General features: G+C 30.5%; 2 protein-coding genes across 7 annotated transcripts in view; both read left to right on the top strand.

Moving 5' to 3' along the window:
- Nucleotides 1-8381, top strand: part of LOC130891949 (ATP-binding cassette sub-family C member 4-like) — a 37469-nt gene extending 29088 nt beyond the window's left edge. The window contains exons 8-16 of the mRNA XM_057797067.1: nt 1615-2070; nt 2142-2291; nt 3677-3943; nt 4037-4372; nt 4948-5098; nt 5533-5763; nt 5823-6121; nt 7416-7831; nt 7904-8381. Coding sequence (XP_057653050.1) covers nt 1615-2070; nt 2142-2291; nt 3677-3943; nt 4037-4372; nt 4948-5098; nt 5533-5763; nt 5823-6121; nt 7416-7831; nt 7904-8177 — 2580 coding nt within the window. The 3' untranslated portion in view covers nt 8178-8381. The remainder of the gene's footprint in view (nt 1-1614; nt 2071-2141; nt 2292-3676; nt 3944-4036; nt 4373-4947; nt 5099-5532; nt 5764-5822; nt 6122-7415; nt 7832-7903) is intronic.
- A 505-nt stretch (nt 8382-8886) lies between these two features.
- Nucleotides 8887-24852, top strand: LOC130891948 (ATP-binding cassette sub-family C member 4-like). Of its 6 annotated transcripts, none has more exons than XM_057797063.1 (16): nt 8887-9043; nt 13672-13812; nt 13875-13985; nt 14249-14588; nt 14649-14871; nt 16147-16442; nt 17384-17735; nt 17785-17991; nt 18239-18477; nt 19936-20079; nt 20143-20368; nt 20423-20799; nt 22067-22217; nt 22270-22799; nt 23881-24296; nt 24447-24852. In XM_057797063.1, the coding sequence occupies exons 2-16, from the start codon at nt 13739-13741 to the stop codon at nt 24718-24720; spliced, it is 3960 nt and encodes a 1319-aa protein (XP_057653046.1). In that variant the 5' UTR covers nt 8887-9043; nt 13672-13738; the 3' UTR covers nt 24721-24852. The 6 variants fall into 6 exon arrangements, with proteins under 6 accessions (XP_057653046.1, XP_057653044.1, XP_057653047.1 ...); XM_057797061.1 differs by having other exon boundaries at nt 8888-9043; nt 13695-13812; XM_057797064.1 differs by having other exon boundaries at nt 8888-9043; nt 13678-13812.
- Nucleotides 24853-25180: the final 328 nt, after the last annotated feature.

The raw sequence follows: 25180 nt of genomic DNA, 5'->3' as shown, positions 1-25180 counted from the left end.
TGGTAATTTGAGTCATAAATGATTTAAATGAAGTTTGTAGTACGAACCGGATGCTAATAATTATTCGAAACGAAATATTTTCGTTTTTTCACATATTTATATACAGATTGTATCACAAAAAACGATCCAAAGGGATAAAATACCGATTTATAAGGCGGTTTAGTGTTTTTTTCGAGCCCACTCTGTATATTTTCGTTTTTTCGTATATTTATATACAGATTGTACCACAAAAAACTATCCAAGCGGATAAAATACCGATTTATGACTCGATTTAGTGTTTTTTTCGAGCTCACTCTGTATATTATCGATCAATGATGGTAATTTGAGTCATAAATGATTTAAATGAAGTTTGTAGTACGAACCGGATGCTAATAATTATTCGAAACGAAATATTTTCGTTTTTTCACATATTTATATACAGATTGTATCACAAAAAACGATCCAAAGGGATAAAATACCGATTTTAAACGCGGTTTAGTGTTTTTTTCGAGCCCACTCTGTATATTTTCGTTTTTTCGTATATTTATATACAGATTGTACCACAAAAAACTATCCAAGCGGATAAAATACCGATTTATGACTCGATTTAGTGTTTTTTTCGAGCTCACTCTGTATATTATCGATCAATGATGGTAATTTGAGTCATAAATGATTTAAATGAAGTTTGTAGTACGAACCGGATGCTAATAATTATTCGAAACGAAATATTTTCGTTTTTTCACATATTTATATACAGATTGTATCACAAAAAACGATCCAAAGGGATAAAATACCGATTTAAAACGCGGTTTAGTGTTTTTTTCGAGCCCACTCTGTATATTTTCGTTTTTTCGTATATTTATATACAGATTGTACCACAAAAAACTATCCAAGCGGATAAAATACCGATTTATGACTCGATTTAGTGTTTTTTTCGAGCTCACTCTGTATATTATCGATCAATGATGGTAATTTGAGTCATAAATGATTTAAATGAAGTTTGTAGTACGAACCGGATGCTAATAATTATTCGAAACGAAATATTTTCGTTTTTTCACATATTTATATACAGATTGTATCACAAAAAACGATCCAAAGGGATAAAATACCGATTTAAAACGCGGTTTAGTGTTTTTTTCGAGCCCACTCTGTATATTTTCGTTTTTTCGTATATTTATATACAGATTGTACCACAAAAAACTATCCAAGCGGATAAAATACCGATTTATGACTCGATTTAGTGTTTTTTTCGAGCTCACTCTGTATATTATCGATCAATGATGGTAATTTCAGTCATAAATGATTTAAATGAAGTTTGTAGTACGAACCGGATGCTAATAATTATTCGAAACGAAATATTTTCGTTTTTTCACATATTTATATACAGATTGTATCACAAAAAACGATCCAAGGGGATAAAATACCGATTTATAAGGCGATTTAGTGTTTTTTTCGAGCTCACTCTGTATATAACCGATCAACGATGGTAATTTGAGTCATAAATGATTTAAATGAAGTTTGTAGTACGAACCGGATGCTAATAATTGTTCGAAACGAAATATTTTCGTTTTTTCTTATATTTATATACAGATTGTACCACGAAAAACGTAATTGTATCCGTATCTTCTTTTCCAGACTATTCTAGGAGAACTCGAAGTCGTTCACGGTTCTATCGAAGTGAACGGCACAATTTCGTACGCTTCCCAAGAACCGTGGGTGTTCGCGGCGACCATACGTCAAAATATCACATTCGGAAGCGATTTCGATAAAAAAAAATACAACGAAGTCGTAAAATCGTGCACGTTGGAAAAGGATTTCAAGCAATTCGAACACGGCGATTTGACTATTGTGGGAGAACGAGGCGCCTCGTTGAGCGGCGGTCAGAAAGCTCGGATTAATTTGGCGCGCGCCCTGTATAGAGACGCCGCCATTTATCTGTTGGACGATCCGTTATCGGCCGTCGATATCCACGTCTCCAAACATTTGTACGATAAATGCATCAACGGATTTTTGGCTAACAAAACGAGAATTTTAGTTACGCATCAAGTTCACCATTTGAAAAACGCCGATCATATCATTATATTAAATAACGTACGTACCGGTATATAAAAACCGAAAAAAAAAATTAATAAAAATGCGATTTCACGAGGGTTAATTTACAGGGTGTTATAGAAAACGAAGGATCTTTCAAAGAATTATCATCTAGCGATAATTTGTACGCTAAATTATTGACGTCAGAACCGGAATCGACTGAAGAGGAAAGACAGAAACAGGCCGAAACGTCGAAAATTACGCGAAAAAAATCTATTAAGGTGAGTACGGGGGAATTAATATGGAAAAACTACCCCCTACATCAACAAAACGATGTAAACGTTGAGGTGGGGAGATTAATAGGGGCGGGCGGTTGAAAATTTATTTATTTAAACTGTTTTTTTATTGTGGGGGGAATTTATACAAAATTATGTATCTGATTCGATTAATTTAAACACTAAATACATTGAAATAGTCACGATTCACTAAAATATGCACTAAAACTTGTTATTAAACACTTATCACTAAATTTTAATAAACTAATTTATTTAAATACAACGTCTATTTGTCTAGCACGATGTTTTCGTGATTATATCAGATTATGTACTATCAAGGTTGTTTAAGGACTCGTTTATATACACTTTATACATATCCAGAATGTTTGAAACCTCTCTAATTTGACATAAATAGATAAAAACACCGTTTTAATAGATTGGTTTTGTGAAAACGGCTACAACTTAGTGTAAATTTCCGAGTGCGAAAGTATTATTATTTTTGGTACACCCCCTGTATACTATGTTACGTTAAAATACTGGAATCTTTAAATTCGGGCCTAGAATTTCGAAAAAAATTCCCTTTTCTACTAAACTGATGTCAAAAGTTACAAAAACGTCAACGAAATTTAGATACTAGGTTATATACAGGTTGTTTGAAAATTAATTGACGTTCTTAGTTGGAAAATTTTGAACTTTTTTCAATTATTCATTGTTTTTGTATAATTTTTTTAATAAATTTTAGTCTTTAAAGTTAATATTACAAGTTTGCACTTATTTTCGATATTTCAATTTGTACAATTCGACAAATGTCTTTCGGTACACCCCCTGTATACTATGTTACGTTAAAATACTGAAATCTTTCAATTTGGGCGTAGAATTTCGAAAAAAACTTCTTTTCCTACTAAACTGATGTCAAAAGTTACAGAAACGTCAACGAAATTTAGATACTAGGTTATATACAGGTTGTTTGAAAATTAATTGACGTTCTTAGTTGGAAAATTTTGAACTTTTACTGATTTTTTTGTAGTTTTTGTGCGATTTTGTCTATAAATTACAGTTTTTCGAGTAAAAATTTGATTTTTAATGTTATTTCCCATTTAAGATAGAAATTTTTTCCACAAGGCACGTGAACAAAGTTGAATTTCTTTTTGAACATCTCATTTTTTGTAGAAACAAGTCATTTTTTCGTACGAGGAATGTAGTTAGAAGCGTTTTCTGACGCTCTTTTTCCTATTTTTCCATCGAAAAATTTACAAATCATTCACATTTCCGATTTATAAATATATCTATATATATATAACCTAGTTTCCGAGGGGGACACTTCTATTTTCTCCCTACCTTTCCACAACTAACCTATAAATTGATGATAAAATCCACTCACGTCTCTCCAGAGTCGCCAATCTTCTTTAGCGAGTGGAGTCAGCGAACTAAGCATACCCGAAGCACTCCTCCAAGAAGGTAACGAATCAGAAGACGACGAACCCGAGATACGAATGAAAGATCTCCAAGAAGAATCGTCCAAAGGCAAAATAAAAGGTTCGCTGTTTTGGAATTACTTAATCCGCGGCGGTAACACACCCTTCGTTTGTTTCGTGCTTTTCCTTTACGTTCTATCCCAAGTTGTGGCCAGTTCCGTGGATTTTTTCGTCAGCAAATGGGTGAGTAATCATCTATTACCGAAACCGGTTTTCATATCACCGCGCCTCTTCAGCATAACGTAATTTTTATTTAAATCCGCTTGTTGTTCGAAGGTAAATATAGAAGAATCTCGAAATGGTACTTCGTTTTTAAATGTAACCGAAGATGTCGTTATCAAACATACAGAGTGGAGTACTATGACTTGCGTAGATGTATTCGCCGCGGGGTTGGCGGTTCTATTTTTGGTAGCGATCAGCAGATCGATGCTTTTTTATAAATTAGCGATGTGGAGTTCGCAGAATTTACACGATATGATGTTCAATAGCGTAATTGCCGCACCAATGAGATTTTTCGACACGAATCCCAGCGGGAGGATACTTAATAGATTTTCTAAAGACATTGGTGCTATAGATGAATGGCTACCGAAAGCTATATTAGACGCCGGACAAGTGAGTCTCGTTTTTATTTACAAATTTATTAAAAATAATCAATTAATATGTTTTTTTAATAAAAAGAATTTCGTTTAGAAACTATATTTTCTAAAATTACCGATTTAAAATTAAACGTGGCAACGTAGCAAATATGAATGTATTTTCCATCATGTCTACTCGACTCCCGATTGTTTTGTTTATCGTCATTGATGACGCATAACGTGACTATTATATATAATAATAAACAGTATATTTAATAATTAATTGATGACTGAATATTTAATATCTTTCTAAAATAACTCGATTTGAACAATTATTCTTTTTTTTTTCGAAATATTAATCATAGAATCGTTATTTTCATGTTTCATTTATCGTCTAAAGAATAACTTCGGTGATGATCGGAATTTATCGGTCTTAAAATTAGACGGTCACAAAAGCGAACGGTAAAAACCTATCGTTACAATAATTTACGAAGTTGCCAGATTTTTTTTTTAAATTGTATTTATAAGATAAAAAACAATATTAAATTTAATTCTTCAACCACGTTGCCGGTTCGTTGATGAATTATTTCGTTGTTTTTTTTTGTTTGACAGATAATCCTCATGATGTGCGGTTCACTAATATTAGTCGCCATTGTGAATCCATATTTTTTGATATTCGTATTTATATTGGCGTTCTTCTTCTTAACTATGAGACACGTATATTTGAAGTCTTCCAAAAATATCAAGAGACTTGAGGGGATAAGTAAGATTTTTACTATAATCTGCAAATTACTAATAATTTCGATTCATAATTCGACCGAATCTAACCTAAAAACCTCGCTCGTCCTTATTTTGAGATTATCCCACAGGTTTTTAATAGGAATTAGGTTAAACAATTTCGAAACTTCGAAAAAAATGAAGAAATTTTTCATTCGACGTAATCCAACCCACGAAAAGGGGGAGGACTAATCACTCATAGCTTTTCCATAAGAGTTAGTGCAATATATGGATTCGTCAGTTCAAATCCTCTCCATTTTTTCCGAAAACTATGGTTCCCCATGTAAATTAACTATCTACACCTTAATCAGAATAACAAAACCTGATATTACTTGATCTAACCTAACCTAATCAAAACTAATGTTGTTTGATCTAACCTAACCTAACTTTTCAACTGTCCAAAAATTCTCATATTTTCAGTGAGGAGTCCAGTTTTTACTCATTTGAACGCGACTTTACAAGGTCTTACTACAATTAGATCTTTTGGCGCTCAGAAAATTCTAATGGCGGAATTTGACAAACACCAAGATTCGCATACTAGCGCCTGGTTTATGTACATAGCCGCCAGTTCAGCTTTCGGCTTCTACCTCGACGTATTGTGCTTCTTCTTTATAACAACAATCACATTTTCCTTACTTTGTTTCGGAGAAGGTAAATTATTATATGAAAAACATTTTAGTCGATGGAAAATATCGTTACTTTTTGCACAGCTTTGAATCTCAAAGGAGGCGAAATCGGTTTGGCGATAACCCAGGCTACCGCCCTCACAGGAATGGTTCAATGGGGTATACGACAATCGGCGGAAGTCACTAATCAATTGATGAGTGTCGAAAGGGTGTTGGAATACAAAGCTTTACCCGCAGAAAAACAACCAGACGTTCCAAAAAAACCCGAAAAATCTTGGCCGAAAAAAGGGCATATCCGATTCAAGAATATGGGATTGAGATACATTGAAAACGGGCCTCTAACACTAAAGAATCTCGATTTATCGATAAATCCAAATGAGAAGGTAAATAATAATTTTTTTTATGATTCCAGATATATTTTTAATAATATCAAGTCAAATAATTGTTAATTTATGCTGTTAAACCCTCATAATCGATAATTTTCCATCATATATCATTAATCGTATCTAAATTATTATAATGAGGTTTACTTACCAATAAATAATCCTTTAAACTATAATTATCCTTATTATTTACACTAAATTACATTATCATCAGGATAACATATAAAGTTTTCATAATTAAATCACTTCTTAACATGTCTTACATACCTTCCTATAAACATTCACTAATTTCATTTTTTTTTACTATTTATCACTGTTTAATTAGTTTTATCATTATTATTCACGATTAAATAACTAATATTAACTAAATTAAGTTTGTTTTTCTTATTTTCATTTAGTAGTAGATGAATATTTTTGTTTTATTGTAATTATGCTAACCTCAAAATTGTTATTGGCGGTATATAAACAATTTTAATATCAAAAAGAACCTTTACTACGATTTCCGGTAAAACAAATACGCATTAAGTAATTCTTATAATATAAAATGCAGAATTACTTCGTTAAATAAACTGTTTTTTGATAAAATACGTCCAACTAAAATAAAAAAACAATTCAACGACCTCCCACATAAAACAAAACCGAGCGTTGACACAACGATAATTCTTCTTTTTGCGATTAGACGGGTCTCAGCCGTAGAGGTTAGTCAGCATATAAATGAGAAATTTTATGATTCATACACTAGTAGATGATTGTAAATTTACTCGAAACATTTGATTTTACAGATTATGTAATTATAATTTTGTGATTTTACTGATTATAATTTAATATTTGAGAAAGTTTAAAAATTTATTTTGGTAGTTACGTATTCAAATGTCTTATACTGTAAAAGGCCATAAACGTTATTCGGAAGATTAGTAAATAAAATGGTTTATTGGAATAAGTTCTTAAGAAAGTTTTTGATAGTATATATATAATATTAATTTCAAAATATAAATTAAAAATGAATATAATTATCATTTTTTTATTATTATAATACATCTATTGATATACAGTGTGCATCAAAAGAGACGTCAAGTAAATAAAAATATTTTTACTATTAATAAATTGAAAAATATTTAGATAATAGTGAAAACAGATCAAAATGTAGTAAAAACACGCTTTGAAATCGTGATTTCAATTCTAGGAAGTAAAAAAATTAACATTAGATACTTTTTTCGATTTATATAAGAAATATAGCTCTGCAACTTTGGAAATAACCCCAAATAAAGATAATTTTTGTTATATTTATTATTAGGTTGGTATAGTAGGAAGAACCGGCGCTGGAAAATCATCACTGATCGCCGCTTTATTCAGATTAGCTAAAGTCGAAGGTGAAATTAACATCGACGATATCGATACAAAAGATTTGATTTTAGAAGATCTTCGTTCGAAGATTTCCATAATTCCTCAAGATCCTGTACTATTTTCCGGTACTTTACGTTACAATTTAGACCCGTTCGAAGAATACCCCGACGAAGTACTTTACAAAGCAATCGAAGACGTCGAATTAAAAGATCCCGCCAACGTGATAAATAGATTGGAGAACAGGGTGATGGACAGGGGGTCCAATTACAGCGTGGGGCAAAGGCAACTGATATGTTTGGCGAGGGCTATTATTAGGAATAATAAAATTTTGATGTTGGATGAAGCTACGGCTAACGTAGATCCACAGTAAGTGACATTTTTATTTACTTCAATGACAGTTTCGACATTAAGCCATTTTTTATTTTTGTTTTCTTGTAGGACTGACGCTTTAATTCAAAAAACTATTAGGAAAAAATTTGCGAATTGTACGGTGTTGACCGTAGCTCATAGATTGAACACCATCATGGATTCCGATAAAGTTCTGGTGATGGATTCGGGTGCTATGGTGGAATTCGATCACCCCTATTTACTTTTACAAAATCCAAATGGTGTTTTTTACAAAATGGTCACTGAAAGTGGGAAAAATCTCGGCGAACAACTCACGAAAATCGCGAAAGAAAATTACGAAAGGCATCCACCTCTTCCCGAGTAGTTTTGTTTTTTCTGAGGGGTTTATACGAGGAAATATTTTTTATAAGCTATGTACAGAGTATTTTTTACTTGATAGTATTGATATGTTTATATTAAGATTTTTATATGGAAAATTTTGGATATTTTTTATGAAAAATGGCGAGACTTACGAATTATACAAATACTCTTGATTGTTAATTTTATTATTAAAAGTGTACTTAAATTATTGGCGTCGTTTTATTTCAAAAATTCTACTTTTCACCTTTTCAAATAACGAAATAAAATTTTATTGAGTCTAATACTATATAGGGTGGTCAAATTTAGAACTAAATCCGTTACGGAAATGTATCAAAACAAAATCCTCCATTTCCGGGTGATTTTCCAGAGGTTTGAGATGAGTTTTGTATACAGGGTTTTCCATAATACAATTGGTACGTTTCGTATAATAAATTTTGTCAAAAAAATTCGCTAGAGGCCGTATTAAACTGAAATTTACAGTTTTTTCGTTTATAAAACATTCTCGTTACTTAAATTCTAGAAATTTATCGACCGGTTTCGATATTGTGGGATCTCTTCAGAGCAGCGCACGCGGAAGACAAAGAGACAAAAAAAATGGCCAAAACAAGAAAAATATGAAAGGCGGAATACCTGACATCATTAAAACCTTGATATAATCATATATAAACAATTTAATTATTAAATGATGACTTTTTCTTTTAAATATAGATTAAATATTTTATCTCTGATAGCGAATGTAAACACCTAGATTTAGTAGACGTATATTATTATCAATTTATTATTTTCGTAATCGTGCAAAAGCAGTTGGTGACAAGTTTCTTCAAAGATTATGTCACTTCAAGTTGAAATATGTCATCGGTGTTAATTAGGGTGAGTTTCCTATAAACAGGAATATATTATAATGTAAGTTATGTACCATAGATCAACCACGGCGCTATACTGCAAGTGTTAGGTTTTTCCAACAACGTTGCCAGACTTAGAAAATAGTATCGGAGTTAAAGAAATGGTTTAAAGATTTTTTTTATATACAGTGTGACGTAGTTAGGCGTGGGCGAAGTGGGCCATAGACTTCGCCATTATAAAAAAATTTTCTGGGTTTTTTTTTCGAATTTTCCATTTTCCAAGATTTTAGATTTTTTAAGAAATGGATGAATTTACTGAATTTTTCGAAAATCTCAGATCTCTTTAATTTTCCGAATATTTTTCTGTATATAACGACTTTTTACGAATTTTTCAATTTTATTTTCCATATTTCAAAGATTTAAAAATTTTCCTTAAATCATGGAATTTCTCTAAAATTTTTCGAAAGTTTTTCCGCATATTTCACTTTTTACGAGTTTTATATATTTATTTTTGATTATTCATAGATTTTAATATATTTTCTTCGAATTTTCTAACATTTCCAAACCTCTTTTAGATCTTTTGATTTTCCGAAATTTTCCATAATTGATAGATTTTTCATTATTTTGAGGATTTTTCATTATTTTGAGGATTTTTCGGAATTTTCCCAAAAAACCCCCCAATGAACAAACTTCGTACGATTTTTTCCAATTTTTCGAATTTTCCAAAAGTTTTTCCGCTCAAAATCTCAGTTTAATCGTAAATTGAATCAAAAGGTAAAAAACGCCAACCTCGATCTCACAAACTGGCAACACAGCTTAGCTTCGCATACAAACAAATAATTTAATGAATTGTTCACGCCTCAATTGTTATATTATGTTATATTATATATAACGTGGCAACGTCGCTTTGGTCATTGTTAGTAAAGCTAAAAGCTTTCATTTAAAAATTAAATCACTAAGGTCATAAAATTAAAAGGTTTTTCCACACTGTCAATTACGTGAAAATATCAATTCAAACTAGTTATGTATTGAAATATAACAAAAATAAAGCAAAAAACGGCGTTTTTCTATGTTGTTTCGTGAAATAATAAATAAAAGACAAGAAACACTAAAAAAATTAATCAAAATAAAACTTTACTCGTAACAGTCTTTATAGTATTAGAAAATTTAAATTAGGCAACGTCGTTTTTATACACCGAAGTTAAAGAAATCTATAGTAGACTTTACAAAGTTCATCATATTAACAACAGATGGCCGAACGTTTCTAACGTAAGACATAGTAATATATACCCGAGAAATAGACAGAGGCGTACTAGCAATTTTATAGAGGTTTCAGTATTAAGCAATAATTTGATATTTATTAAAGTATTTACTTTGTAACGGTGACGAAAATTATTATTACTCAATTAATATAATTGGAATTATGTAATTTTACCACAACCTACACCAGTCTGATAAATTTTATCTCTCACAATATCGAAAGATAAATGTGGAACAACCAGTTTTATAATTAAAATGCATTATATGTTATACAACAAGTAATTATTATAATTAGTGAAATCATCGGCGTAAGAACACATTCTGTGTTATAGTAAACAGTATAATGTTGAGGTTAAGTCAAATACGAATTATTTTATGTTAAAACAGGTAAATTAATAAATAAATAAATTATTTAAGTTAACTCAAATTGTATTTCCACATTTTAGAACAATTTATGTTGAATATTTTGTTATTTTATCAAATTTTCGTATTGTAATTGGGACAGGGACGTAGCAAGGGGAAAAACTCCATTTTTTATATGAAAAATTTTGGCGGAAAACGGCGTCTTTGATTTATTTATTATTTATTGACCCACTTTCGACAATCATATGTAATCTTTCGAAGACATATCATAAAATCGAGATAAATATAATACGGGTTAATAATTATTTTATTATCTCTGTAATTACTTTAAAATATTGTAGATTAGATAAAGATCTGTCAATAAAAGATTCAATTTCAAATTCAAAATCATTTCAGTTTAAATGAATAAATAGTGGTATTTACCTTAAGAAATTTGACCAAAGACGAAAAGAATTATATCAGGTGACGTTCAAACAACGTTGCCAAGCTTTGTAAATAGTTTACAGATTTAGGGAATGTAATTCAAGTTATCAACATTTTTGACTTTAAATTGTCAATTATCTAAATTATTATTAAAATTTGAATGTTTAATTAAACAGGGGCGGCTTTAGAACCTTCACGAATATACAACGTTGCCAAGTTTTGTAAATAGTATACAGATTTAGGGAATGTAATTCAAGTTATCAACATTTTTGACTTTAAATCGTCAATTATCTAAATTATCATTGAAATTTGAATGTTTAATTAAACAGGGGCGGCTTTAGAACCTTCACGAATATACAACGTTGCCAAGTTTTGTAAATAGTATACAGATTTAGGGAATGTAATTCAAGTTATCAACATTGTTGACTTTAAATCGTCAATTATCTAAATTATTATTAAAATTTGAATGTTTAATTGAACAGGGGCGGCTTTAAAACCTTCACGAATATACAACGTTGCCAAGTTTTGTAAATAGTATACAGATTTAGGGAATGTAATTCAAGTTATCAACATTTTTGACTTTAAATTGTCAATTATCTAAATTATTATTAAAATTTGAATGTTTAATTAAACAGGGGCGGCTTTAGAACCTTCACGAATATACAACGTTGCCAAGTTTTGTAAATAGTATACAGATTTAGGGAATGTAATTCAAGTTATCAACATTTTTGACTTTAAATTGTCAATTATCTAAATTATCATTGAAATTTGAATGTTTAATTAAACAGGGGCGGCTTTAAAACCTTCACGAATATACAACGTTGCCAAGTTTTGTAAATAGTATACAGATTTAGGGAATTTAATGCAAGTTATTAACATTTTTGACTTTAAATCGTCAATTATCTAAATTATTATTAAAATTTGAATGTTTAATTAAACAGGGGCGGCTTTAAAACCTTCACGAATATACAACGTTGCCAAGTTTTGTGAATAGTACAGACTTAGGGAATGTAATTCAAGTTATTAACATTTTTGACTTTAAATCGTCAATTATCTAAATTATTATTAAAATTTGAATGTTTAATTGAACAGGGGCGGCTTTAAAACCTTCACGAATATACAACGTTGCCAAGTTTTGTAAATAGTATACAGATTTAGGGAATTTAATGCAAGTTATTAACATTTTTGACTTTAAATCGTCAATTATCTAAATTATTATTAGAATTTGAATGTTTAATTAAACAGGGGCGGCTTTAGAGCCTTCACGAATATACAACGTTGCCAAGTTTTGTAAATAGTATACAGATTTAGGGAATGTAATTCAAGTTATCAACATTTTTGACTTTAAATCGTCAATTATCTAAATTATTATTAAAATTTGAATGTTTAATTGAACAGGGGCGGCTTTAAAACCTTCACGAATATACAACGTTGCCAAGTTTTGTAAATAGTATACAGATTTAGGGAATGTAATTCAAGTTATCAACATTTTTGACTTTAAATTGTCAATTATCTAAATTATTATTAAAATTTGAATGTTTAATTAAACAGGGGCGGCTTTAGAACCTTCACGAATATACAACGTTGCCAAGTTTTGTAAATAGTATACAGATTTAGGGAATGTAATTCAAGTTATCAACATTTTTGACTTTAAATCGTCAATTATCTAAATTATTATTAAAATTTGAATGTTTAATTGAACAGGGGCGGCTTTAAAACCTTCACGAATATACAACGTTGCCAAGTTTTGTAAATAGTATACAGATTTAGGGAATGTAATTCAAGTTATCAACATTGTTGACTTTAAATCGTCAATTATCTAAATTATTATTAAAATTTGAATGTTTAATTGAACAGGGGCGGCTTTAAAACCTTCACGAATATACAACGTTGCCAAGTTTTGTAAATAGTATACAGATTTAGGGAATGTAATTCAAGTTATCAACATTTTTGACTTTAAATTGTCAATTATCTAAATTATTATTAAAATTTGAATGTTTAATTAAACAGGGGCGGCTTTAGAACCTTCACGAATATACAACGTTGCCAAGTTTTGTAAATAGTATACAGATTTAGGGAATGTAATTCAAGTTATCAACATTTTTGACTTTAAATTGTCAATTATCTAAATTATTATTAAAATTTGAATGTTTAATTGAACAGGGGCGGCTTTAGAACCTTCACGAATATACAACGTTGCCAAGTTTTGTAAATAGTATACAGATTTAGGGAATGTAATTCAAGTTATCAACATTGTTGACTTTAAATTGTCAATTATCTAAATTATTATTAAAATTTGAATGTTTAATTGAACAGGGGCGGCTTTAGAACCTTCACGAATATACAACGTTGCCAAGTTTTGTAAATAGTATACAGATTTAGGGAATGTAATTCAAGTTATCAACATTGTTGACTTTAAATTGTCAATTATCTAAATTATTATTAAAATTTGAATGTTTAATTGAACAGGGGCGGCTTTAGAACCTTCACGAATATACAACGTTGCCAAGTTTTGTAAATAGTTTACAGATTTAGGGAATGTAATTCAAGTTATCAACATTTTTGACTTTAAATCGTCAAATATCTCCAAAATCATGTATATTTTATAAGTTTTAGGTTAAATTATTTTTCAGGATCAAATAATATAATATAAGTTTAAAAAGGACGTGAAAAAAAAATGGAAATAACTCAAGAAAAGTATTATCCCAATCCCAGGGAAAAAGCGAATCAGTTTTCCGTCTTATTTTTTGGGTAAATAAAAATTTTTAATACAATCGACAGTTAACACCCCATCAAAACTATCTGGATTTCAGGTTTGCTTACGAAATGTTCAAAAAAGGCTACAAAAAAACATTAGAAGTAGAAGATTTATATAATCCTCTCAATATTGATAGAAGTAAATTGCTCGGAGACGTCTTACAGAAGTAAGAAATTTTATAATTTATTTATACAGTACCCCAATAAAAAAAATATATTTTGTAAACTGTCAACCAAGGAATCGAGTTGTTTTCTCGTCCAGATTCTGCTAAAATGAATTTTCCACGGAATTAAGATCGAAATTCGTTGCTGGACAGTAGCAGGCGCTGCTCTGATGTACGTCTAGAGCAGCGTTGCCAAGTTGTGAATCCCCAATCACGTTCGTTTTGTATGTAGAGTTTCGTTCAAACTTGATTCGACGTTGTTATAGGAATTGGGATGTGCAAATAGAAAAATCGAAAAATACGAATTCAAAACCGAGTTTATTGAAAGCTCTAGTCGCAACGTTTTGGTTTGAATACTTCAAACTAGCAATAATGGCGGCTGTAACGGATCTTTGCTTGAAAACCGTACAACCTCAAATTTTGGGTATGTTATTGGCATATTTCAAGCCAGAATCAGAAGTAACGAGATCAGAAGCTTCCATGTACGCCGGGATCATAGTTCTGATCAATATTTGTAATTTTTCCATTGGAGGTAGATATATGTTGGAAGCTTTCCATAGCGGTATGAGGATACGAGCCGCGTGCTGTGCTCTTATGTATAGAAAGGTATTTTTCACGATAAAAATCACGAAAATTCGAAAAAAAATTCCTCCATTATCGTTTTAGGCGTTGAAATTGAGTAAAACGGCTTTAGGTGATACTGCTTCGGGGAAAATCGTGAACCTTCTATCTAACGACGTTAGTAGATTTGATGTCGTGTCGTTATTTATAAATCAAATGTGGATAGCGCCACTGGGATCTCTAATTATAATGGGGCTTTTGTACAAAGAGACTGGGTATGCTGGGGTCGTTGGAATTTTTGCCGTTTTCATCGTAGTTTCCATACAAAGTAAGTAATTACAACAAAAAAATACATTTATACATTAATTTCATAATAATTAACCGAAAAAATAAAAAAAAACTAATCAAATTAACCAACGATTCAATTTAATTAAGTTATATTGAGATTTACCGACAATGACGAAGACGTGACAACCGCGCAATACGCGAGACATCGCTACTAGAACATTTTTTATTAATACTTGATGTTTACTAGCTTTTAAAAATAAATTTGATCATTATAATGAAAATATAGTTATAAAAAATTATATTAACAATTAATTATAGTATGCAATAATTTCAATTCACTAAGAAATGGCTTTTAATTATTTGCATCATATCAAGCTACCGAAATGTACTAATTATATAAAAAAAAATAGTACTTGGATATTATATATTATACTTATAGATATAAAAATGTCTCTATTAATCAATAAAACATAAGTTTTGGGTATTTTATTATCCTGAAATGCATAAATTTCGATGCAAAAATTTGAGGTTATATATAAATTTACAACTTACCCATAATATGGAAAGTTTTACTTGCAATTACTCATTATAATATTAAAAAAAGCACATTTTATTATCACGATACACTTTAACACTAAATATAAACACTATAATTGCTTATATAACTAAAAAAACACTAATAAACAAAATAAAATCACGAAATAACTGTAATGACATCTATATAAAATGGCGCGTAGCTAACTTTAATTGTTGACTGCTATCCTACAGCGTTGCCACATAGAGTAGCATAATTTTATTATTGAAAACATGTATATTAATAATATTAATTTCAAGTGATTTTATGCACTTCATTTTTATGTTTAAATAATATTATATGCCTTATTATTATTATTATTATTTTAATTACTTTCCCATTTTCTATATAGTTATATATATATACTTCAATTTTTTAAACAGTTTTCAAGCAGTTTCTAGAAATGAAGCACGTTCTGACAATGGCGCACGATAGTAGGTGGCGTGTGTTTGAACTTATCGCCAGTGATGCCAGCTTGAACGTTTTTAACCTACATTTTAAAAAACTATTTGTACAAATGAATTTTGTTAGGGGAAAAATTTCTTAAAAAACACAATTAAAAATGCATTTCAATTTAATTCTATAAATAATATGTATCTTTGATTACCTATAATTTTGGATTCTTTTCCTTTTAATGTTTCCACTAAAAAAAAATATCACGTTTAAAGTTATATTATTTAGTGGGGAAAACAGTTCAAACTATCGGCAACACTGTTTATATTCCTACGCGTATCGTTTTAGGTTATACCGGGAAATTATCGGCAAGATACAGAAAACAAACTGCGTTAAAAACTGACGAAAGAGTGAGGTTAATGGACGAAATAATATCCGGAATACAAGTGATCAAAATGTACGCTTGGGAAAATCCTTTTAGAAAAATTATTCGTTTTGCGAGAAAAGCCGAAATTAAATACGTCACAAAATCCTCATACGTCCGGGCATTATTTATGGCTTTTAATTTATTTACAACTAGATTTTCATTATTCGTAACTTTAATGACAATCGCGTTGTCTGAAGGAGAAATTACGGTCGCAAAGGTAAGAGAAAGATAGCAAATAGTCGCGGTCACGAAACGTCAATCTGCTAAAGATATTAAATAGCTGCGGTCACGAAATACTAATCAGCTGGAACGTTGCCAATTTTAAAGGAAAATAAATGAAATATTTCCTATTACAATTTAAAGTGTATATTAATTTATAAGATTTTATTTACATTCAACTCGATAGAAATAGTGTGATTTTTGCGAACATTTACGAGGGGTGTATAAAAAATAGTACTAATAAATACAGAAAAAGTAATATCTTATTCTAAAAATAAACAACAGGGATAACAAAACATTGTTTCGGATCTACTTTCGTTAATTTCATTTCGGCAACACTGTCCGCGTAATTATGACCGTGGCTGACCTACAGCGGCGTTGTAATATGTTTTGGTTTATCAGGAAAAATTCGTATTTTTAGGTATTGGTAATAATATTTTATTTCAATTTACTTTCTGTCGATGTCGATTATTTTTACGACGGTTATATCAGAAATACTACTTCTAAATACAGAAAAAATATATTTTTATTCTAATAATAAAATTTTAGTTTCGGATCTATTTTCGTTAATGTCATTTCGGCAACATTGTCCGCGTTATTTAATCTCAAATTATGACCGTGGCTTTCCAAGACCTTTAGCGGCGTTGTAATGTGTTTTGGTTTATCAGAAAAAAATCGTATTTTTAGGTATTCGTAATAATATTTTATTCAGGATACTTTCTAAGTCGATGTTGATTATTTTTACGAGGGGTATATCAGAAATACTACTACTACATACAGAAAAAAAATATTTTTATTCTTATAATAAAACTTTAGTTTCGGATCTAATTTCGTTAATGTCATTTCGGCAACATTGTCCGCGTAATCTGTAAATTATGACCGTTGCTGTTTATGATCTGTAGCGTCGTTGTCACGTTTTGGAGAAATTCGTATTTTTAGGTATTCGTGGTAATGTCTTATTTCAATTTACTTTCTATGTCGATGTCGACTATGTTTACGAGGGGTATATCAGAAATGGCCGAAGTTTTCGTAGCAATAAAAAGAATAAGAGATTTTCTTTTAAACGAAGAATTCGATCAAAGGAAAATACAAACTTACACGAATGGAAATATAAAGAGCGTCGACGATTTCACCGAAATGATAATTTTGAAAAATCTAACAGTAAAATGGAACCTCAGCTACAGCGACAACGCTCTCGAAAATATAAGTTTGAACGTGTCCGATGGGCAATTGGTGGGTATCATAGGACCTGTTGGTAGCGGCAAGAGCTCATTATTACAAACCATTTTAGGTAAGTTCTCTTATGGGGTAATCGATAGGGGTTGATTGGAAATTTTCAGGAGAACTCGACGTCACCAATGGAGATATGAAAATAAACGGACAAATATCTTATGCCTCGCAAGAACCTTGGGTATTCGCCGCCACCATACGACAAAATATTATTTTCGGCGAGGAATTCGATAAAAAACGTTACCATGACGTCATCCAAGCCTGCGCTTTAGAAAGAGATTTGGAACAATTCGTTAACGGCGATCAAACAATTGTGGGTCAGTAAAATGAAACACCCTGTATATATATATACACATATATCGATCTTTACGAAACTAATACAAGGTCATCCATTAATAAAAATTATCGAAAATATTATTTTCAATTTTTTGTGAACTACAAGTAGTTTCACCCCGTATAAAAAAACGAATTTCAAGTATTTTTATCGTGAAAATAAGTTCCACTTATATTTGGCGACGGATAAACTGATATATGTTATAGAATTTGATGTTTTTTTATGTACAGGTGACAGAGGTGCTTCTTTAAGCGGCGGTCAAAAAGCTAGAATAAATTTGGCGAGAGCAGTATACAGGGATGCCGATATTTATCTATTAGACGATCCTTTATCGGCTGTGGATATCCACGTTTCCAAACATTTGTACGAAAAATGCATCAACGGATATTTAGCGAACAGAACGAAAATTCTAGTCACACATCAAGTACATTATTTGAAAGATGCAGATCACATCGTTATTTTAAATAACGTAAATATTAATATTATTATATAAATGAGTTTACGTAGTGGGATTGTGGCAAAATTAAACACCAAAGTGTACTAATTTTAATATATTTCAAGCTTTCGATTACTTATGTATTTATCGCTTGGGAATTAATTAGTTGAGAATTGAGGCGTTTCAAATTTCGTGGATTCTTTAAAAAAAAACATTCGAATTGATTATTCCTTTTTGAATTAGATGAATTTGATGTTTTTTAATAGAATAAACGATGCAATTGTTAACTAATTAATTCCCAAATCATATTCGAAAGCTTGGTGTTTTATTTTGCCACAATCCCACTATGAAAACTCTCATAATCTAAGTGGCAAAGATTCCGTTTCAATTCGATTTATAAAATTTTTATTTATTTATATACAGGGTCGTTAATTTGTTTTTTTTTCATAAAAGGGGATCTAAAATCTTGTACTAAAATTTTATTTACAAAATTCATATTTTGGAAATGGTTAAACAATAAGATGATCAAAATAATAAATTTATCATATGAAGATTTATAGCCAGTCCGGCCCTACTATTTGTTTACATTCTCTCAAGTTCGAATCAGGTCTGGACTCACAACATAGTCAGAATTAACATATTAAGTAAAAAATCAAAATTGAAAATTATGCATTAATTCATAAGGATTTTTCATACAAGGTGATCTAGTATCTTGTACAAAAATTTTATTTGTGAAATTCATTATTTGGAAATGATAATAAGACAGTAAGATAATCAAAATGATAGATTTATCGTATGAAGCTTCCGAGCCAGTCCGACCCTACTTTTTGTTTATTTTCACTCAAGTTCGAGTCAGGTCTGGACTCACCATATAGTCAGAATAAAAATATTAAGTACATTGTTAAAATTGAAAACATACGTAATTAATACAAAAGGGTTTTTCATACAAGGTGATCTAGAATCTTGTACTTAAATTTTATTTATAGAATTCATATTTTGGAAATAGTAATAAGACAATAAAATAATGAAAATAATAAATTTATCGTATGAGGATTCCGAGGCAGTCCGGCCCTACTTTTTGTTTATATTCACCCAAGTTGGAAACAGGTCTGGACTCACCATATAGTCAGAATAAAAATATTTAGTACATTATCAAAATTGAAAACTAGGTAATTAATACAAAATGATTTTTCATACAAGGTGATCTAAAATCTTGTACTAAAATTTTATTTACAGAATTCATATTTTGGAAATAGTAATAAGACAATAAAATAATGAAAATAATAAATTTATCGTATGAGGATTCCGAGGCAGTCCGGCCCTACTTTTTGTTTATATTCACTCAAGTTCGAGTCAGGTCTGGACTCACCATATAGTCAGAATAAAAATATTAAGTACACTGTTAAAATTGAAAACATACGTAATTAATACAAAAGGGTTTTTCATACAAGGTGATCTAGAATCTTGTACTAAAATTTTATTTATATACAGGGCCGTATTGAAGACGAAGGTACGTTCAATCTGTTAGCTGCTAGTGACAACGTTTACGCTAAATTATTAACAGCCGAACCTGAAAATACCGAACAGCCAAAAAAAATAGACAACGTGAAATTTTCGAGGCAGCTTTCGCAACGGGTGAGTAAAATTGCTGTTTTCAAATTCGTTTCAGCGGAAAAACGTTTTTCATTTTTCTTCAAGAGTCGTAAAGATTCGATGGCTAGTTTATCCAGCGCTATGAGTATAGCTGATACTCTACCGGATTTAGAAGAAATTCACGACGATAACGACAAAGAAAAAGAATTCAACGTGAAGGATCTCCAAGAAGAATCTTCCAAAGGGAAAGTTCACGGTTCATTGTTATTCAAATATATGTTAGCCGGATCTAACATAATCGCAGTCATTTTGGTCATCCTTTTATATTTAGGTGAATATTGTATCGAAAAAATCGTTTCTGCGAGTGATTAAATTAATTTTTCAGGGGCCCAATTATCTGCGAGTAGTGTCGACTACTGGGTGAGTTATTGGGTTAACGTCGAAGAAGCTAGAGCTGTTAATAACACCGTCACGTCGTTTTATATAATACCTTCAATTGATTTAACCACCAGGAATTGTCTTTACATATACGCTACTTTTTTGACCGCCCTGTTTATTGTCGCTATGACCCGATCTATATTTTTTTATAAATTGGCCATGTTGAGCTCGGAAAAGTTGCATTATGTTATTTTTAATAACGTCGTTGAGGCTACGATGCGTTTTTTCGATACGAATCCGGGCGGGAGAATTTTGAACAGGTTTTCGAAAGATTTGGGCGCCATCGACGAAATGCTACCGAAGGCTATTTTGGATTCTACACAGGTGAGGTTTTTATTTGATATATTATGTAAGAATCGTAACGGAAGTCGTCGATTACAAAATCGATGTTTTTTTTTTAAAAAAATTCTTTGAACATTTAACCTCCAAATCTCACAAATTGATTCGGTACATAGGAATATCCCTTTCTCCATTTAAATTTAAATGAAAATAAAAAAATTGTTCTTAATATCTCGTAGAGAATAAAATTTTTTACCAAAAAAAGGTTTTTTTCACATATTTTAATCTGGGCTAGTGCGGCCCTACGTTTTGTTTACATTCACTCAAGTTTGAAACAGGTCTGGACTCAACACACAGTCAGAATAGAAATATTGAGTACATTATCAAAATTGAAAACTATGTAATAATTCATAAGGGTTTTGCATACAGGGTGATCTAGAATATTGTACTAAAAATTTATTTACAAAATTCATATTTTGGAAATAATAATATAAAAATAAGATAATCAAAACGATAAATTTATCGTATGAAGCTTCCCAGCCAGTCCGGCCCTACTTTTTGTTTACTTTCTTTTAAGTTTGAAACAGGTCTGGATTCACCACATAGTCAGAATAGAAATATTGAGTACATTATCAAAATTGAAAACTATGTAATAATTCATAAGGGTTTTGCATACAGGGTGATCTAGAATATTGTACTAAAATTTTATTCACAAAAATCATATTTTGGAAATGATAATATAAAAATAAGATAATCAAAACGATAAATTTATCGTATGAAGTTTCCCAGCCAGTCCGGCCCTACTTTTTGTTTACATTCACTCTAGTTAGAGTCAGGTATGGACTCACCACATAGTCAGAATAAAAATATTAAGTACATTATGAAAATTGAAAACTACGTAATTAATTTAAAAGGGTTTTTCATACAAGGTGATCTAGAATATTGTACTAAAAATTTATTTACAAAATTCATATTTTGGAAATGATAATAAGACAATAAGATAATCAAAATGATAAATTTATCGTATGAAGTTTCCGAGCCAGTCCGGCTCTACTTTTTGTTTACATTTACTCAAGTTTGAAACAGGTTTGGACTCACAACATTGTCAGAATTAACACATTATCAAAATTGAAACTAGTGTTTGATGATACTATATTAATTGATAAGGGTATTTTATACAAGGTGATATAGAATCTTGTACTATTATTTTATTTACAAAATTCATAATTTAGGAATAAAACACTAAGATAATCAAAATATTGACTTTGTAATAATTTTTTCAAGCTATAAATTAGTTTTTAATTATTTTCAGATCCTACTATCAATGTTTGGTTCACTACTATTGATTGTCGTGGTAAATCCTTACTTTTTAATCCTAATATTCTTTTTATCTATAATTTTTGGTTTTATGAGACGCGTATATCTAAAATCCTCTAAGAACATAAAGAGATTAGAAGGGATAAGTAAGTACTACCTCGATAACCATAATTTAGTACTACAAATAGTTGGTTTTAGTGCGAAGTCCTGTGTTTACTCATTTAAAAGCAACCATAGAAGGTTTAACAACAATCAGAGCATTTAGAGCCCAAGCAATCCTCACCGAAGAATTCGACCATCACCAAGACTACCATTCGAGCGCTTACTACATGTTTATAGTAGCTAGTACCGCATTTGGATTCTACTTAGACATGTTCTGTGCTGCTTTCTTAGCATTATTAACATTCAGCTTCTTATTTTTCGGAGAAATTCTTAACATGACAGGTGGAGAAGTCGGTTTAGCCATAACTCAAGCCACGGCATTAACTGGATTTTTGCAATGGGGCATGCGACAATCCGCCGAAGTAGCCAATCAATTGATGAGCGTCGAAAGGGTATTGGAATATAAGAATTTACAAAAAGAAACAGACCCTGTCAATCCGAAAAAACCTTCTAAAGAGTGGCCGCAGCACGGGGAAATTATCTTTAAAAATATGAGTTTGAGATACTTCGAAAACGGGCCGTTGGTATTAAAGCATCTGAATTTAACCATAAAACCGAATGAAAAGGTAACTAACATAGAAAAAGCAACAAAACTTTTCGATATTATCGTATTTCGTATTGTTTAAAACTCTTTTAACTTTAAAAATAATTCAATACATATATTAATTTCTATTAACGGCATGGCTTGTGAAAAAATGGCGGTAAACGATACAGAATTACAACTTACCGGTAACAAGACATTTTGGTTTAAATAATCCAATTTTTGGTACATATAACAGTAAACAGTCACATTATTAAATTATATAACACTCACGAAATCGGATAAAGCACAATATTCACTTAAATTACCGAATAATCACTTATAAACGAAATCACAAAAAAAACGTTCTACCATTATGGCAGTTGAACGCGAACTGAACATGTCACGATGAAATGGCGCGATTATCGATTGTATTGAATGCGATCCTACAGTGTTGTCACGTAGAGAAAAATAAATCTATTATTATAAACTAAATAATAAAACTAAATTAAATAATAAAATGAATAAATAAAACTAAATAATAAAATAACTTAATTTTGCATGTTTCAAAGAGTCATATACTTTATTATAAAATTTAACAGCAGTTTTAACAATAGAAGCACGTGTTGACAACATCGTAGATGACGTATAGTTTTATTGGTTTGAGTAATGGAATTATTTTTCTAATATAACATTGAGAAACACGTTTTTAAGTTATGATACACTCACCAATTTCGTAAAAGTACAGTAAATATTCGAATAATTACTTATAAAGCAATAAATGATCAACTGAAATGTCATCTACACGAAGTGGCGGCATTACCTTACAGCAATCCTACAGCGTTGTCACGTTGAGCATAATATTTTTAAAAACACGTAAATCAATGTTAATTACGAGAGAAATTGTTTGATATGAGTTAACGAATTTCATATTTTAGTAAAATGAGAGTGTTTTTTGACTATTATATTGTTAGAAATCATATTATATTGCATGTATTACTTTTACGTACTCGTACTCGTTTTATAATTGTCAGTATATTTTCGTACCAAAACGAATTTTGACAACAGTGTATATATCGGTCTTGCATTCTTAATTCTAGTATTTAATATAAATGAATGTATTTAAGGTTGGCGTTGTCGGTCGAACAGGAGCCGGAAAATCTTCTTTAATCCAAGCCCTATTTAGACTAGCCCCTATCGAAGGTATCATAAAAATAGATGACGTTAATACGCAGGAGATAACCTTGCAAAATTTGCGTTTAAAAATTTCCATCATCCCTCAAGATCCCGTACTATTTTCCGGTACTTTACGTTACAATTTAGATCCATTCGATGAATATACAGACGACGTCCTCTACAAAGCCATCGAAGACGTCGAATTAAAAGATCCCGCCAACGTAATCAATAGATTGGAGAATAGGGTTATGGATAGAGGAGCGAATTATAGCGTTGGACAAAGACAACTGATATGTCTAGCTAGAGCTATAATAAAAAATAATAAAGTTTTGATGCTAGACGAAGCTACAGCTAACGTAGACCCGCAGTAAGTTGGAAATCACAATATTTTTTTTTATCCTTTTCTTTCGCATCTCTTTCTCTTACACGTTAGATATCGACAGTCATAAAAACAAACATTGTTGCCATATTTTTTTCGATATCGTGTTTTTTCGTTAGAAAACGATTTTTTTTGCAGAACCGATGCTTTAATTCAAAAAACTATACGTAAAAAATTTATTAACTGCACCGTTATAACCGTGGCTCATAGATTGAACACCATCATGGATTCCGATAAAGTATTGGTGATGGATTCTGGTAATATCGCTGAGTTCGATCATCCCCATCTTCTTCTGCAGAACAAAAACGGCGTTTTTTACAATATGGTGATTGAAACTGGTAGAGCTACATCGGAACAACTTAAAAAAATCGCAGCTGACAGCTATCAAAAAGTTTACGCCCTCCCAGAGTGAAATAAATGAAATTTATAATCGTTTTTATATGGACACTGTGTATATATCGAGTGATATTTTTAATGTATATTATTTTTTATCAGGATATTGAAAAAATGTCTAATTTCAACTGAATAAACTCTTAATTAACAATTAGTGACTATTATTGATTAAAAATGTGAAAAAATAATGACAGGAAAATATTCTGAAAAGAAACAAGACATTAGAGCTTGTGTAATCTACTAATACCTGAAAATACGTTCGAACAAAACGTGATAAGAACTAAATAGACTCAAGTATTAGTAAAAATTTAAGGTTAGGTTACGAAATAAAAATGAGAAATCAATAAAAATTATTTATTTTAACAAAAAAATATTTAAAACGTCTATTATTGAAAAAACAAACGTATTCAAGGTTGAAATATGACTAAACGTCAACAAATTTTTAATAATTTTCATAAAACACCCATTTATTTCAATTT

The sequence above is a fragment of the Diorhabda carinulata genome, chromosome 3 (genome assembly GCF_026250575.1).
Source record: "Diorhabda carinulata isolate Delta chromosome 3, icDioCari1.1, whole genome shotgun sequence".
Classification (NCBI taxonomy): Eukaryota; Metazoa; Arthropoda; class Insecta; order Coleoptera; family Chrysomelidae; genus Diorhabda; species Diorhabda carinulata.
The sequence above is the reverse complement of the archived record's forward strand: the minus strand, read 5'-3'. Positions and strand labels throughout refer to the sequence as shown.

Coding starts and splice junctions, on each gene's coding strand:
- LOC130891948 (XM_057797063.1), top strand. CDS start 13,739: ATGGAAATAACTCAAGAAAAGTATTATCCCAATCCCAGGGAAAAAGCG. Junction 17,736..17,784: donor ATTATTACAAACCATTTTAG/GTAAGTTCTCTT, acceptor GGAAATTTTCAG/GAGAACTCGACGTCACCAAT. Junction 22,218..22,269: donor AAAGAGATTAGAAGGGATAA/GTAAGTACTACC, acceptor AGTTGGTTTTAG/TGCGAAGTCCTGTGTTTACT.